Raw genomic sequence first — 16,392 nt, forward strand, 5'->3', positions numbered from 1 at the left:
AGTGTAAACTAGATTAACCTATGGTTCAAAATTTCATCTCTATACTTGGAATAAAACTAAAGTAAATATTTCTAATATCCAAGTATATAAAATAGTTTTAAATCTTAAACATGTGTATGTCAAAACATGTTTGTATTTTCATTTTAAAGCTTTCAAATGGGAGTGATATGGATGATATTTTGTACAACCTCTTCCAAGTAATCCCAAAGTTTTCCATTCGTTTATGGTTTTCTTTTTTTATATAAAGCACGTTAGCTTTTTACACAAAATCTTGAAAAATTTATTTACTTTTAAAACATTAAAATCTACTTTAGTAGGCTTGAAAACAGGAATTCTATGTATAGATCTTACAATCTTGGAGTTTTTTTAATGATAGTCATGGTTAGCTATCTCCAAGTATCAATTTAGATTCTAATGCCCAAGTGTCCATAATATATGTATTTAAAAAGACCTGAAAAATCCACTTGAACAATGAGCAAGTCACGAGTGCAAAGGCAACAAGGCTACGAGAGATGATGGCAAGTAGCAGTTTTAACTTTCTGCTTTTTCCAACGAGTGTATTTACCCACCAGTGGAAATCTCTTGATGAAATACATAATGGAAAATTAATATCTTAAGCAACTAGTGCGTATTACTTTCCAACAACTTCATTTACTGGATAAAATTAGACAAAACATAGGGAGGGCATTTATGTTCTTTAAAGAGGGAATATGATAAAACTATGTGGCGTGTATTTTATTAGTTTACTTACATAAAAAGTTAAAATAATTGTTGTAAAAAGATTAATAGCAACTCGTTAAAATGCTCAGCATGCTAGTCTGGTCTGTATCAAGACTTACAGATAAGAGGTAGATCTTGGTCCGTTTCCAAAAATTAAAAGCTTCGCCGTAAAATTGTCCATCGTTCAGGTCTCTGGAATTATCTCGCAATCCTCCTCATCCGTCAGACCCAAATCTGAAGATTCAGGTTACAGTCTTATATTACATGTTACATACTAAATTAGAAAAATCTAAAATTATAAATGATACTGAAATAAAATTTTTAAGCCTACCGTTTTACTCTAAAATTACATCTGTAAAAAATTATTTAGATTAGCTTCGCCAAAATGTAATTTAGCAATTTAGAAATCTTTATTCCGACCTTAGTTTCAGAAAGGTTATATCCTAAACAAGTTTAAAGATAATACGGCTTTGTTACCTTCATCTGAAGACGCTTTCTCGATCAAAACGTCGACGGCGTCATCAATTTTAGATTGATGGTCGAACAGCACCTCGTCCAGTTCGTGAACTATAATACCGTCATCTAGAGTTCTGGTGCTTCTTACCAAAACATCGTTAACCTTCAATAGTCCTACAAAGAAAAGTTGGGTTAAAGCTGGGTTTACACGATCGAACGGTTCTTCGATCCTGGTTGAACCTGCTTGTCAAACTGTTCGAAGAGGTGGAGTCAGCTACAAATGCATAAGGTTTGTGGGTAATGAAGCCCCGCCCACAAAAGTCAGGCGAGGAGAAACTTTCTTCGAACGGTTCGACGAGCGTGTTCGACAACTGAATACCCCCTTCACACTTTCGAACATCACTTCAAACACTTCTATCGAATCGTTCGACGAAGCCTTTAGTTTAGTGAATTTCCAAAGATCACCTGGGAATAATATAGCAGTCTGTATATTCAAGAGCCCGTGGGATTTACTTAATGTCATTAAAGCAATTGGTTATACTATTAAGATAGAAGACTATCTTAGGATTGACAAGACAAGATTGAGTAAGGAGCATTGTCTGGTTGAAATTAAGTATTCAAAGAACATTAGAGCAATTTAGTTAATTTCATCAACCACAGACTTACCATTACTTAATTTCTTGAAAACTAGCGGCTTTCCGTTCAAATTTTTTACCGTAACACCTTCCGACTGCGTCATATCAAAGTCGTCGGGATCCACGACATCGCAGCTCAGATAGTCGAGGACGAATTCCTTTCTTAATTGCTTGTTCGCTGCGTCTTCATACTGAAGTGGGTTTGGTCCAAACATCACCAGTCCCTTCATCGCAAATTCGTCCGGGGAGATAACCATCCTAACTTCTGATAAAGCAAAGGGTGATAACGTCCATTAAAGTAAAGGAGTGAATTAGCTCTCAGTACAAAGTCACATCACCTTTATAATCCGAAACGTGATATTACTATTAAGACTAAGTTATCGGCATTCACTCTGTCCTAGTGATAAAGTACTGTATTATGCTATAGGCTATCTTAAACATTCCATAACTTGCAGTTTAAGATTTTTTGGAATTTTCTGTATTTAAACGGCTATTTAATATTGAAGAAAAATTTTTTTTTGTAAAATAATTTAGTTTATAATAAATAAGCGAAATCGAAAAATGTACTCTATCCCCGGATTGAGCAATAATGTTTGATAATGATTTTAATGGCTTATCTATTTTTTTAAAAATTTTGATGCTTATATCACAGCAAACCAATATTTTAGAGTTTAACCTAAATTTTATGGCATAACCTATTTAAATTTTGAAATGCATAAGAAAATACATTGCAAGTGCTAAGCTTTGAAAGAATAAGTATTACCAAAATAGTAATTATTCTAAGAGATTCTAACTTCAGCCCTACCAAGCTGAAAGAAACTCCCTTTTCCAAAGGGAGCTTTTCCTACCCGAAAAAAACTCAAATAGTAACGTCTAACAAGAAAAGGCTAAAAAAATTAATCGGTCGATGGAATTACTTATAAATCGTAAAAAAAAGTTTATCACCATTCCGGATTATACGCATTTTTTTATTAATATATATCAATACCACAAATTGCTTAAAAATTTAAGATCTATCAAGAGCACAAATTGCGGATTTTAGAATATTTAAGGTAAGCTATTGCATAATTAACTTTTTTTTACAAGGACAGTGAATACCGATGGATAATTTAATCTTAAAAGTAACATCACGTGACTATCCAAACTACCCAGACTAACACGAGCCTCTCTCATCTCTCATGTGTAACGTTCTTACTGCGGTTATGAAGTATGGCTAGACGCTAGGGGATAAGAGACTTAAAATTTACATTCGTTATTTTTTTGGCTGGAGAACCATTTCTTATATATTTCTAAATTGATATAGTACTTATGATTTTTGTAAAAGAAGCCTAAAGATGATAAAATTCCTCTTACGCACAAAGCTGAAAGTTAAACTGAATTTATATGGTGAAAACTGCAGATGGTAATTATAAACTGAGGGTGGAAAACCACAAGGAATTCCAAAGCATAAATATGGGACAAACTAACAACGCAGCCGACATACGAAACCATCACCTTCCCAAAAGTCAACAGTGAATTTGCAGAGAGTATAACATTTTATAAAGTAGTTGCCAATGTTTACTATATAGTATATTCAAGAAAAATTGGCCAGCCCCCAAGCATTTCTTGTAGCAAATGGTGTTAAAGAAATATATTTAAATACAGTTTCATTAAGCGTTATTATGGTTTTAGGTATATTTACATTATCTCATCTCTTCCTGCGTTTATTGACGCAAAGGGCCTCAGATTTCGCCAGTCTTTTCTATCTTGAGAGCTTTTAATTCAATACTTCTCCATTCTTCATCTACTTCACGCTTCAGAGTCCTCATCCATGTAGGCTTGGTACACCAAACTTCTACTGCACTGCCTTATGGAGCCCAGTTAATTGATTAGTGAACAAATCTCTTGGGGAGTGCGAAGAGCATGCCCAAACCCATCTCCATCTACCCCTCACCATAATCTCATCCACATATGGCACTCAAATAATCTAGTTTCATTTTAAATCTGTCCTTGTATTTAACTCCCAATATTCTTCTAAGGGCTTTGTTCTCACATCTACTAAATCTACTTGAGATGGTTTCCTTGGCATATCATGACTTACGTCCTTACAGTATCAGATCTTACTAAACTGATATATAGCCCGATTATTATATGTTATTTCAGGCGATTTGATTTCCAAATTTAAACCTAGCCATTGTCCGATTAGCTTTTTTTCAATCATTCGCTAAACATTCTTAAAACCCTGTATTAGATATAGTTCCTAAATACTTGAATTATTTCACCTCGCTAATCCTTTCTCCTTCCAATGATATATCTTCCATTACATACTCGGTTATCTGTAATATTTATCTTTAGCCCAACCTCCTGGTTCTAAAACATTCTCCACGGAACTTTGAATAAAAAATAAATTTCAATCACGAACTAAATATTCCCTAAATAACTGAATCCAACAGAAGTGTGAAAGACTGAAGGGGGGGGGGGCACTGAAGGAGTTTATGAGACTCCCACCCTATGTTTTATTGTAAAGCTTCATCGAAACCGTTCTCTACGACAAACCTAAAAACCTAATGTCCTACAGTAAAGAGGTATAGTCAAGGTTTAATAATACTATCCTACACGTTAGACACCCAGTATATTAATATTAATACAAACTAGGTTATAACCCTAGTTGGAAAAGCAAGATATAAGCCAAAGGACTCCAGAGAAAAATCGCCCAGTGAGGAAAGGAAACATTTTAGAAAATATTAAACCACCTACATTAAAGTTGGAAGCATGAAATATATGACTGGATTAAAAACCAGACAGTTTTCTATTAAAAGGGGTAAGGAATCGCCAATGATGTATTATTGTACTTACTTATCCTATCTCTCCCAATTGAAGTATCGCTCCTTAATGCCAATAGCCATACACCCATGAGGGGAACTTCCTCATCATCATAAACTGATTCGGGAATAGACGGAACGACAATTTTTGAGGATTCTGCTGTCGCCATCACTCCTAAGGTAGAAATTGGATAAATAAAAATCGGGTTGAACTTGTATATTGCATTGGATTACCATTGGTTTCCTGTGTTCACAGAAATTATTATATTTTGATTGCTATATCATCAATGCTGATATCACCAACATTCGCTTTGATGTATTCAATTTCTGTATATTGCTCGATGCTGTAAGAATTTACAATGTAACGCTAATAATGGTAAAATTGGTTACACTTCACTCAACTAACGAAATATTTTACTCACCCTTGCTATTAGAATATTTTTAAAATATTCAAGATACTAAAATTGAAAATTATACGCTTAAAAAGTCTCGTTACAGCTGAGCACTTCTTCCAAACAACTAACTGGTGTATAACACAGAACGGATATTCCGAATTACAAGGAAGAAAAACACTAGGAGTCCTGGTCCTTTTCAAATGAAGATGGCGCTGCTTGCTAGCATAGACCTTTTTATAGTGATTTTCTGCTTTACAGAATCTATTATTTTGCTTTATTTTCCGTAATTTATCTCTTGAATTTTATTCAGTTATTTAGGTTTCCATTTACACTATGACTTTGTTTCTTATTTCCATATTTTTGTCATAACATTTCATTACAAGTGCCTTGGTTTTAGTTCTCTTTCTTCAAAAGTGAAAAGATGCTTAGCAGGTTAATGTTTATTTTTTTTTGTTTTTTTTGTTACATATGATTTTATACCTAGGAAAATTATAATGCGTGAGCGTGAATTGAAAAAATAGCCAGAAAAGAAATTATAGATCTTAATGTTTTCCAATTTCTCTATAATTTCCCTGACTATAGGTAGTAGGTTGGGCAGGGCACCAGCCACCCGTTGAGATACTACCGCTAGAGAGTTATGGGGTCCTTTGACTGGCCAGACAGTACTACATTGGATTCTTCTCTCTGGCTACTGTTCATTTTTCTTTTGCCTACACATACACCGAATAGTTTGGCCTATTCTTTACATATTCTCCTCTATCCTCATACATCTGACAACACTGAGATTACCAAACAATTCATCTTCACCCAAAGCATGATTGTAAGTAGGTCAAGGACGGTGGCTCTTCAATATCCGGATCTCTGTATTGATAATGTTTCTATAAATTTGTATGACTTTTAAAATTTTAGGTGTGATCCTCGACAGCAAATTTACTTTTGAGAAACACATTAGGTCTGTGTCTTCTTCAATTGCACAAAAAATAGGCTTATTGAGAAAGTCTTTCAAGATTTTTGGTGATCAGTCTATTCTGAAGAAGTGTTTTAATTCTTTCATTCTACCTTGTTTTGAGTATTGTTCTCCTGTCTGGTGTTCAGCTGCTGATTCTCATCTTAATTTGTTGGACAGAAACTTATGGTCTATTAAATTTCTTATTCCTGATCTGGATATTAATCTTTGGCACCGTCGTTCAATTAGTTCATTATGCATGTTGCATAAGATTTTTCATAACTCTGACCATCCTTTACATTCAGATCTCCCTGGACAATTCTATCCGGTTCGTAATACTAGGCAGGCAGTTAATTCTAATAGCCAGGCCTTCTCCATCATGAGGCTCAATACTACACAGTATTCTAGAAGTTTTATTCCAGCTGTTACCAAGTTGTGGAATGATCTTCCTAATCAGGTAGTTGAATCAGTAGAACTTCAAAGGTTCAAAGTTGGAGCAAATGTCTTCATGTTGACCAGGCTGACATGAGTCTTTTTATAGTTTATATATGACATATCTGTTTTTGACGTTGTTAATAGTTTGTATAGGACATATCTGTTTTGACGTTGTTACTATTTTTGGAATTATTTATTGTTAATTTGTTTTCATCATTTATTTATTTCCTAATTTCCTTTCCTCACTGAGCTATTTTCCCCTATTGGAGCCCTTGGGCTTATAGCATCTTGCTTTTCCAACTAGGGTTGTAGCTTGGCTGGTAATAATAATAATAATAATAATAATAATAATAATAATAATAAGGGTTACTGCACTATCATTGTTCAGTGGCCTCTTTCCTCAAGGTAAGGGTAGAAGAGACTCTTGAGCTATGGCAAGCAGCTCTTCTAGGAGAAGGACGCTCCAAAATCAAATCATTGTTCTCTAGTCTTGGGTAGTGCCATAGCCTCTGTACCATGGTCTTCCACTGTCTTGGGTTAGAGTTCTCTTGCTTGAGGGTACACTCGCGCACACTATCTTTTTTTCCTCTTCTTCTTGTTTTGTTAAAGTTTTTATAGTATATATAGGAGATATGTATTTTAATGTCCTTTCATCACTGGGCTATTTTTCCTGTTGGAATCCCTGGGTTTATAGCTTCCTGCTTTTCCAACCAGCGTTGTAGCTTACCAGGTAATGATAATAATAATAATATATGTATAGCCATGGCCAAGGGTATAGGCTACTGTACTACCCCCGTACTAAAGATAAATACTTAATCATTTGGGTAGATCGTTACTGTCTGTCGTCAACAGCGATGATTAACAATATGTCTCAATGATCTCATCGGGAATGTGCATATGATGCAAGCTCACTCTTAAGGGGCCCATACACGTTAAAAAAAAGCGTCAAAATTTTGCATCAAAATTTTTATGCAAAATTTGAGTGTGTGTAGGACGTTTTGATGTAAAAAAAAAAAAAAAGATTTGAAGCAAAATTTTGATTGATCAAATCCGTTTGATATTTTTTGACGAGTCGTCAAATTTTTGATGCGTGTGTGGGCTCCTGTCAAAATTTTGATGAAACTTTTTAGTCTTTTGACCATTTCCGACGTTTACCAGGAGGTTTATCAGAGTCCAATGCCAACACTAGTGCTATGGCCACTGTTGCATCCATGTCGAAGATTTGGACGATACTGAATTTTGATGGGAAAACGGCTAAACGTGTGTGGGCAATTATGCATCAAAATTTTGTATCAAAGTTACACGTCAAAATTTTGATGCAAAATTTTGACGCTTTTTTTGAACGTGTATTTTAGGCTTTATATCCAGTAAGACGCAAATTCGAGATTTCTGTAATCAGTAATCAAGATTTTTTTCCATCACTGATGCAGGTCACCAACTTCGAATAAGTTTTGATATTTTTGCGTCGTTTTTCAATCGGTTCTTTTTTTCATATTTAGTTATTCTTTAAAAAAGAAAAAAAATGTAGAAATCAAATACAAGGATTTTCTTCTTTAACATGAAGTAGAGTTAGCTCTCTTATATTTCTTGATTCTTTGTAATTCCTGTTGATGTCATTAATGGACAACATATCGTTCTTCGGAATTTAAACAAAAATAGTAAAAGTTAATCTTAAATTATCAAGTCTGTGTCACACGATCAGGTTTTCTTATATATTTTAGCAGTCCAACTTCACTCTAAAATTAACTTGAATTAATCAATCAAGAAGCTAAGGGATGGATGCATTTCATTGGAGGCAGGGTTGCCATAATTTGGTCCAAAATATAGAGAGTTCATGCTTATTTAGGAAATATCGCACAAGTACAAAGTCATTAAACATCACGTTATATCAGTACAAAAAAAAAAAAAAAAAAAATGAACGTAATGCGGTCTTACAAGAACTGGTAATATATTCCAATAGTGTTATTACCTTTTACCATTAAAATCAGTTAAATGGAAACTCAAGAGCGTTATAACAAAACCATATGAAAACATGGTTGATTTTGTCTATCTTTATTGCTACGTAATTTTAGTTAATTATGTCATTAAGGTAGATAGCACTTACCATCCATGTTCAGGTAATATAAGCAAACACTTTCCTTTCCCACTCTTTAGCTTCCTTGTTTTGAAGAAGTCCATTTGCTCTCAACAGTCAACAACACTTGTTCCCTTGAGACCTGAGTGTGTGAGGGCAAGAAATAGAATTTGTTGAGAGTTTCGTGCTTCTCTATTTTTGTTGTTTTCTCGGCTATAAATTCATTCAAAATGGAAACTATGCTGAAGAGTGAGTAGATTAAGAAGTGATATTTGCGACGTGTAATTCAAGTTTTGTATGTTTATGGTTCAATGATTATTTTCGAAGTTTTAAATTTTGACACTTGTAGAATGTATATTTTTAACTGGCCGTTATAGAGTAGTCAGTTATATAAGATTTTTCTTTTACATAAATTGTGATGCTGTAGAATGTATATTTTTAACTGGCCGTTATAGAGTAGTCAGTTATATAAGATTTTTCTTTTACATAAATTGTGATGCCTGTAAGATGTCATTTTTTTTTTAGTTCATAATTTTATCATCTACGTCTATTGATGCAAAGGGCCTTATTAATTTTATTATTGATTGATATCTAGATTTTTGAATTTTGAAGTTTATTTTAGTTATATAGAAGTTAGGTTTCTAATTATAGCTAATAAATTTTTTGGGTCATAAGGAGCCACAGTATGGATATGTGTCCTGCAAGTATTTGGATTAACGCGGGGAGAATTCGACATCCCAGCGATTCCTAGCTCCGTAACAGAGGGCGATGTCACATTCTTAGACATTTGGAACATGGCTCTCAATCTTGACGATTTTTCTCTTGAAAGGAGCTCTATGCGTAAGTTTTTAAGAAACTCCATTCTTTTTTTAAGGAAAATAGCTTTTTTTTTTTTGGTCTTGGTTTGAAATTTTATTTAACATCTTTAATATTATGCAATTTTTAATAGTTTTGGACATAATTTTAGTTTACTGTTTTTCAAATCTCAAATTTTATCTTAAGACATTGCTGCAACCTAAAATACGCCTATTAGCTATAGTATCGTGCAACTGAAATATCAATTGCCCACGAAATTGGAGTTGGACAACTTTCACCCTCTTCAACCAGTTTGTGCATAAATTTCATCCCATCCCCCCCCCCCTCCCTTTACCAGTAAGGACCCCGGTGCCCCAGTTTAGATTTGGCGAGTGTGGTTAGAAGAGTTAAAATCTGTGGATTTTAGTCGCGTGCTGTCATCAATCTTTAAAACTATTTTCCATTTGGCCCTTTCCAGTTCTTGGTTATCCCACAGTCCCTTGTTCTCAAATTGTTCCGATTCATTGTGCATTTCTTTGGCCCCTTCTAGTTTTAAAGGGGATCCCTCTTAACTAGTTATCCCACAGTCTCTTTCTTGTTCTCAAATTGTTCTGATTATGCATTTCTTTGGCCCCTTCTAGTTTTAAAGGGGATCATCTAAACTAGTTATCCCACAGTCCCTTTCTTGTTCTCAAATTGTTCCGATTATGCATTTCTTTGACCCTTTCTAGTTCTTAAAGGGGATCCCTCTAAACTAGTTATCCCACAGTCCCTTTATTGTTCTTAAATTGTTCAATTCATTGTGCATTTTTGGCCCTTTCTAGTTCTTAAAGGGGGATCCCTCTAAACTAATTATCCCACAGTCCCTTTCTTGATCTCAAATTGATCTTATTCATTGGCAATGCACATTCTGTAGATAAATTATATGAGCGTTCCTTCTTCAGCCCTCTACTAAATTAACCAATTTTATTTCGCACCAGAACCCGGAACGATCCTCACTCCGAGCAAAATGGCAATGATTGCGATGGTGCCCATGGATGGGCCTCACCCTCTCTATGACGATGACGCCTCGAGTTCCACCCTACGCAAAGAGTTCGTTCTCGACCACATGTGTCTCGAGGTGGTGGAAGAGGATGACCCGAGAATGACTGATCTGGAGGGTCTGACCGTCATGAACATGAATGGAAAGCCGTTGACCTTCCACAAGTTGGATGATGGTAATATTTTTTTTCTTTATTACCTCTCCACGCCTTTGTTCACATGCATATTCCTGTATGTGGAAAAAACTAGGCTATGCAAATTGATGCATTATTAGTTTTATTTTTCAAAAATTTTTGCTAAAATGGTTGAGGCGAGTAAGTTTACATTGACAATTGTTTATTTTTTTTTCAAATTTTTGCTAAAAATGGGTTGAGGTGAGTAATAATTTGCCCCAACAAATATATTTTTATCTTGGTATCTTATATTATCCAACTCTTTCATGATGAATTTCCTCAATCCAACTTTCATGATTGTTTAACTAATTTATATATGCGCGATTTAGAATTCTTTTTCATGACTGAAATATTTCCAAACTTTTGAATAATTACATACTTATTTAGAATTATCTTATTTTCTTATTTTTCATGCCCTGTCCGTAGGGCCAATCGTAGTGAATGACCTACCGGTTCAGTGGACCCATACACTCGATGATGGCACAGTCATTTATGAAGTGGACGGCTTGTTGTTCAACCACCAGGATCAGGTTGATGAAGCATTCGAAGCTAAAACTTTGAACGATCCTGAAGACCGCGGTGAGAGAAACCAGTCTCGAATTAAGTTCTTATTTGTATAGATATTTGAACATTTTTATGGAACTTGGGGGTTATAAAATTTAATCTCGGTTAGCTTAAAGTTTGATATATGAAATTCAAGATGGCGTGAAACTTTACATCGCAAACTTTATTGGTTTGGTTTTATTAATCTTTTAATAGTGTGAACTTCCTTCAGGGGTGTTCATATTGAAATTTGTGTGGAAGTATTTCTGGTTAGAGAATGGTTCGCCTTAATCTGGAAGGAAAGTGGGGAAAAGTTAATGAGAATTTAAATTTATTTTTTCTTCAACAGACTATGTGGTTAATGACGACAATGGACCTCAGTGTCTCGTTGGTGGATCTCATTAAGTAAAAATACTATTTTAAAATCCTCTTGATAGTCTTCACAACATAAGCTGTTAAAACTCTTGCCTGTTTTTACTTTTTAAATAAAATATTCTTTGTACGTGTTGACTTTATTTTTAAATAGTTTTGGTATCTGACTAATTTACTGGTTCATTTTATCTTGAAAATTGTCTTAAAATGGGAAGCGCTCAGAGGAATTGAACCAGTTTTGTATATGAATGACTCTGATGAACTCTTTAGTAAATACATCTCTCTCTCTCTCTCTCTCTCTCTCTCTCTCTCTCTCTCTCTCTCTCTCTCTCTCTCTCTCTCTCTCTCTCTCTCTCTCTCTCTCTCTCTCTCTCTACAGAATTTGTTCCGGCAAAATTTTATTGCATAAACAATAAGAAATTATATCTACGTGGGGTTGTTGAAGGAGCAGTGATTTTTATATACTTTTATTTAGTATAAAGATTGAACTTTGGCTTTCTAAATTAAATTATATAAAATTTCAAAGTTTATAAAATCTGCACATGTTGGTTTAGCCTAATTTTCACATCTTGACTGGTCATAATTAAATTTTAAATGCATAATTCATGTTATATGTACTACATCGATAATGAATGTGGAGGGTCTCTAGTTGGTAAATATGCTTTCATTTATAGCGAAATTATCCATATTTTAAATACTTGCTATATTGTATTGAACATATCTGACCATGAATATTTGGGCAAAGCACCCGTACTTGAGGCAACCAGTGCACGTTAAAGAGCGGCAATGAGCGAAGATAATTCTCAAGAGAACACGACGGTCAAACTTTACGGTTATTTGAATGCACGTAGTTCAGGAAAGGAACGACTGAACTAGATGGTAAACGAATTCAGAAGTAATTTTTGCTACTAAATGATATATGTTTCTCTTGATCCACGAAAAAAAAAAAAAAAAAAAAATTATCTGCACAAGATTGTAAAAAAGGTTTGGGTTCATGCTCGTGTACTTTATTGATTTGTCCAATTCGTAGCCATTCAGCTGTTTTCTGTAAAGTTATTACATGAGTTCCCCATGCATTTCTAAAGTGTTACTATTAAAAATTTATTTTCAATCTAACCTGCTTACCATGGGGATGTTATTAAAATTGACTGGAACAACCTTACTTCTTAGCCCAACTTAGACTGAATTGAGTAACTGCTACGGTATGAAGACACGAGTTTTCAACTTTGCCCCCCCCCCCCCAACACACACACACACACACACACGCGCGCGCGCACACCAGAAAGAGAGAGAGAGAGAGCGAGTGAGTCCGCAAGCATGCCTTCACCTAGACTAAAACTTACTATGCAGCAAATGTAAATTAAGTAATCTTCCTTCGGGAGATTTAATTATTTTGTCAGACTAAAAGAAAAATATCTCGTCCGGAACTTTTACGCCACGAAGAAAACCGCCATCTCTAGACAGTGACTTCCATCATGACTTGGGTCGTTTTTCGTAGCTCCTTGATAAAGCCAACGTCTATATCATGGTCTATAGAGCTTGGTTAAGTAAAGCTTTTATGTTTGATACAGGAGGATCATCGGTCCGTGATGGTCAAAGGCTCTAGAGTGGTGTTTTTGCTTTCCTATCGTTACTCGATCCGCTGTAGCCCGAGATAGAAATAATAATGCAAATAATAATAATGAAATAAGTGATAATAATAAGGCTACGAGAGAGACCAAGACCTTCCAAAGGAAGAGCTGCTGTGTACAGAATAGGAAATGAAAAAGGAAAAATAAAAGAAAAAAAGAAACGGAAAACCGAAATTGTAATCTCGTCGACGTAACACTTGGCCCAAAAGAGTTGAAAACATTAAAAAAGAAACTTGAGGCTTTTATTCCTTGAAGAATCTAATTCAACCGAACAAGGATGCAATTGAGGAAAGACACGGTTCTTTGGGCTTGCGCAATAAGTTAGGCAGCTGGCTGACTTGTTCAACTCGCTTACTAAACCGTTTTCTAATCTTTCTTTCTAGTTAGTGACAATATTCCAATTTCTAAATCTTTGGCTTTGATCAAACTGATTTTAGTCTTTCATTCGCGTATTTAAAGTGTCTATAAATGTTTGAAACACTTGACTTCCTCTGTTCCTTTCTTGTTGCTGCTCCTCTCATTCCGACAGAAGCAAATTAGCCTCCCGATTTTAGGGACAGAATACTTATACAGTTAATTAGTTATCCCATATAGAAATAATTAAATCCCCTTAAATATAGATTTTGATAATTGTATGATTTACATTATCAGAATATAATTCAAATTTCAATGGTTTTATAATGAAAAATCACAAATTTAAAATCTCGATATATTATGAAATTATTTTGACAGGTACTGCGCGTGCAGTTTCTATAGGTTTGTGAAAGGTTATGATCTGTTCCCTAGTTTGCAATTTAGATTTCGTAAAGGTCTTGGAGCATGGGATGCCCTTCTTACAATCTCCAGTGCTATACAGAAATCCCTTGATTGTGAGCAGGAAGTTCGTATGATTGACCTTGATTTTAGTACTGCCTCTGACTGAATTAATCATGAGATCCTTGTTTTAAAACTCAAACAGTTGGAAGTGGGTGGATCGTTTCTTGCCACCATTATTGAATTTTTAAGAAGTAGACCACAAAGAGGAGTTGTTGATGGACACCAAAATGGGTTTAGGAATATGATGTCTGGTGTTCCTTAGGGTAGTTCTTGCCCCATTACTTTACATACCATATGCACATGACATGTAGTTTGGCATAGAAAACAAGCTAGTTGCATATGTTGATGATGCTACACTCTTTGCATCAATTCCATCTGAACGTAGATCTGGGGTTGCTGAATCCCTTAATAGAGATCTAGCTATAATTAGTGCATGGTGCAAATTATGGGGAATGAATTTGAATTCTAACAAAATTCAAAGGTAGAGGACACTTACTTTTCAACATCCGGATCTCAGTGTTGATAATGTTTCTTTAACTATATGACTTTTGAAATTTTAGGTGTGATTCTCGACCGAAAATTTACTTATGATAAACTCATTAGATCTGTGTCTTCTTCAATTACACACACAAAAAAATGGCTTATTGGGAAAGTCTTTTAAGATTTTCAGTGATCTGTCTTTTCTAAAGAAGTGTTCTAATTCTTTCATTCTACCTTGTTTTGAGTATTGTTCTCCTGTCTGGTCTTCAACTTCATTTGTTGGACAGGAACTTTCGGTCTATTAAATTTCGTATTCCTGGCACCGTCGTTCAATAAGTTCGTTATGCATGTTGCATAAGGTTTTTCATAATTCTGATCAACCTTTACATTCACATCTTCCCGGACAGTTACATCCTATTCTTAGTAGTAGGCATGCAGTTAATTTAATAGTGAGGCCTTCTCCATCATGAGGCTCCATACTACACAGTATTCTTGAAGTTTTATTCCACCTGTGACCAAGTTGCGGAATGATATTCCTAGTCGGTAGAACTTCAAAAGTTCAAACTTGCAGGAAATGTTTTTATGTTGAACAGGCTGACAGAAATCTTTTTATAGTTTGTGTATGAAATATGTTTTGATGTTGTTATGTTAAGATATTTTAAATTAATGATTCATTACTACTTCTATCGTTCATTTATTTCCTTTTTTTCCTTTCCTCACTGGGCTACTTTTCCCTGTTGGAGCCCTTGGCCCTATAGCATCTTGCTTTTCCAACTAGGGTTGTAGCTTAGCTAGCTGGTACTCTGATTGGGCGCGCTGGTTCGGACTTATCAAAAGAAATTGAGTAATCTTTAAGGACCTAGCAGGAACCGTGTTTTGAGAGTACTTGTCTGCTTTGCGGCGCCCCTCAACTGAGCTTCGGACTCCGGCCTTGGTCGTCATGTTGCTGACATCTCATCAGCCTCCTGTCCGTTCTTTGTGTTCCTGATCACTGCCTCTTCCACAAGATCACAGGCTGCTTCAATGCAAGAGCCCGTGGTCCCCCTTTTTTATAAGGATAGCCAGTCGACTCCATTCATCCATTTTATTGATGTTACTGCTTCTGTTCTGTTACGCCACATATTGCCTATAAGTAAATATCATGATAACTTTTTCAACTGTATCTACGTTAGGAAACACGTAATTAGTTGAATAAAATTTCTCTCAATTACGAGCCCCTCTACCACGATTGCAATAAGTAATTGTTTTTAATGGATTAATTTGTAAGTTATATAGCTTCACTTTGTAATTGATGATGAAGTCTTGTTTAGTGTCCCTTCGGCGCCTGCCTGCACCCATTTTCAGCATTCTATTTCACCTTTGTTTCCACTTCATTTCCATCTTGCTATCGTACCTGTTTCAAGCTTTATCAATTGAGGGGTTTTCATCAGTTGCTTCTTGTCGCTAAATTGCATCTCTGGCTACTGGTTTTGACCCCATGGCCAAAATTCCATAGATAAAATCAAAATACATTAGCAATGTGAGAACATTTAGTGGTATACTTGTTATTGAAGAAACCCGATGAAAATTATGTGATTAATCGTCTTTAGGTGTTAAAATCCATTGGAGATGGTTCTTCATTTTTTAAATTTAATTTGGAAATCAATATAATTTTCACCGATGCTTTGTTTCCATCTTCCATTGTTATTGGCATTACTTATAGTTTTCAAACATGCACCACATCCATTAAAATGCAATATTTTTATCACCGACATTTATCATAATCATTATTATAATTGATATTACCATTTATCATTATTATCACCATTCACTTGAAGATAACTCCATTGTACTTTATTTTCCAAAGATGCATGGTTTTACAAAGATTATCTTTCTATAAATATATTTTCAATACATACCAGCTTCTCCATAGAAAGGCAGTGTTTTATAAAGTAAATATAAATGACATTTATTTTAAATTTTAACAGCATTTTATCATTTATCTCTAATATTCAACATGAAAATGCTTGATATCAATTCCATATGAGCTCATAACTTGGTGGTGCATCAGTATATTAATTGATAATGTAATGCATCACT

At 34.8% G+C, this 16,392-nt stretch overlaps 2 protein-coding genes across 2 annotated transcripts; one reads left to right on the forward strand and one right to left on the reverse strand.

Moving 5' to 3' along the window:
- Positions 1-722: 722 nt before the first annotated feature.
- LOC137641615 (uncharacterized) lies at positions 723-5,172 on the reverse strand. The gene is made up of 5 exons (XM_068374347.1): positions 5,035-5,172; positions 4,647-4,787; positions 1,843-2,076; positions 1,198-1,350; positions 723-954 (listed from the first exon to the last, which is right to left on the reverse strand). The coding sequence occupies exons 2-5, from the start codon at positions 4,780-4,782 to the stop codon at positions 905-907; spliced, it is 573 nt and encodes a 190-aa protein (XP_068230448.1). The 5' UTR covers positions 4,783-4,787; positions 5,035-5,172; the 3' UTR covers positions 723-904.
- A 3,383-nt stretch (positions 5,173-8,555) lies between these two features.
- LOC137640664 (uncharacterized) lies at positions 8,556-11,516 on the forward strand. The gene is made up of 5 exons (XM_068373162.1): positions 8,556-8,711; positions 9,138-9,302; positions 10,238-10,474; positions 10,898-11,050; positions 11,364-11,516. The coding sequence occupies exons 1-5, from the start codon at positions 8,693-8,695 to the stop codon at positions 11,417-11,419; spliced, it is 630 nt and encodes a 209-aa protein (XP_068229263.1). The 5' UTR covers positions 8,556-8,692; the 3' UTR covers positions 11,420-11,516.
- Positions 11,517-16,392: the final 4,876 nt, after the last annotated feature.

The sequence above is a fragment of the Palaemon carinicauda genome, chromosome 5, assembly GCF_036898095.1.
Source record: "Palaemon carinicauda isolate YSFRI2023 chromosome 5, ASM3689809v2, whole genome shotgun sequence".
NCBI lineage: Eukaryota > Metazoa > Arthropoda > Malacostraca > Decapoda > Palaemonidae > Palaemon > Palaemon carinicauda.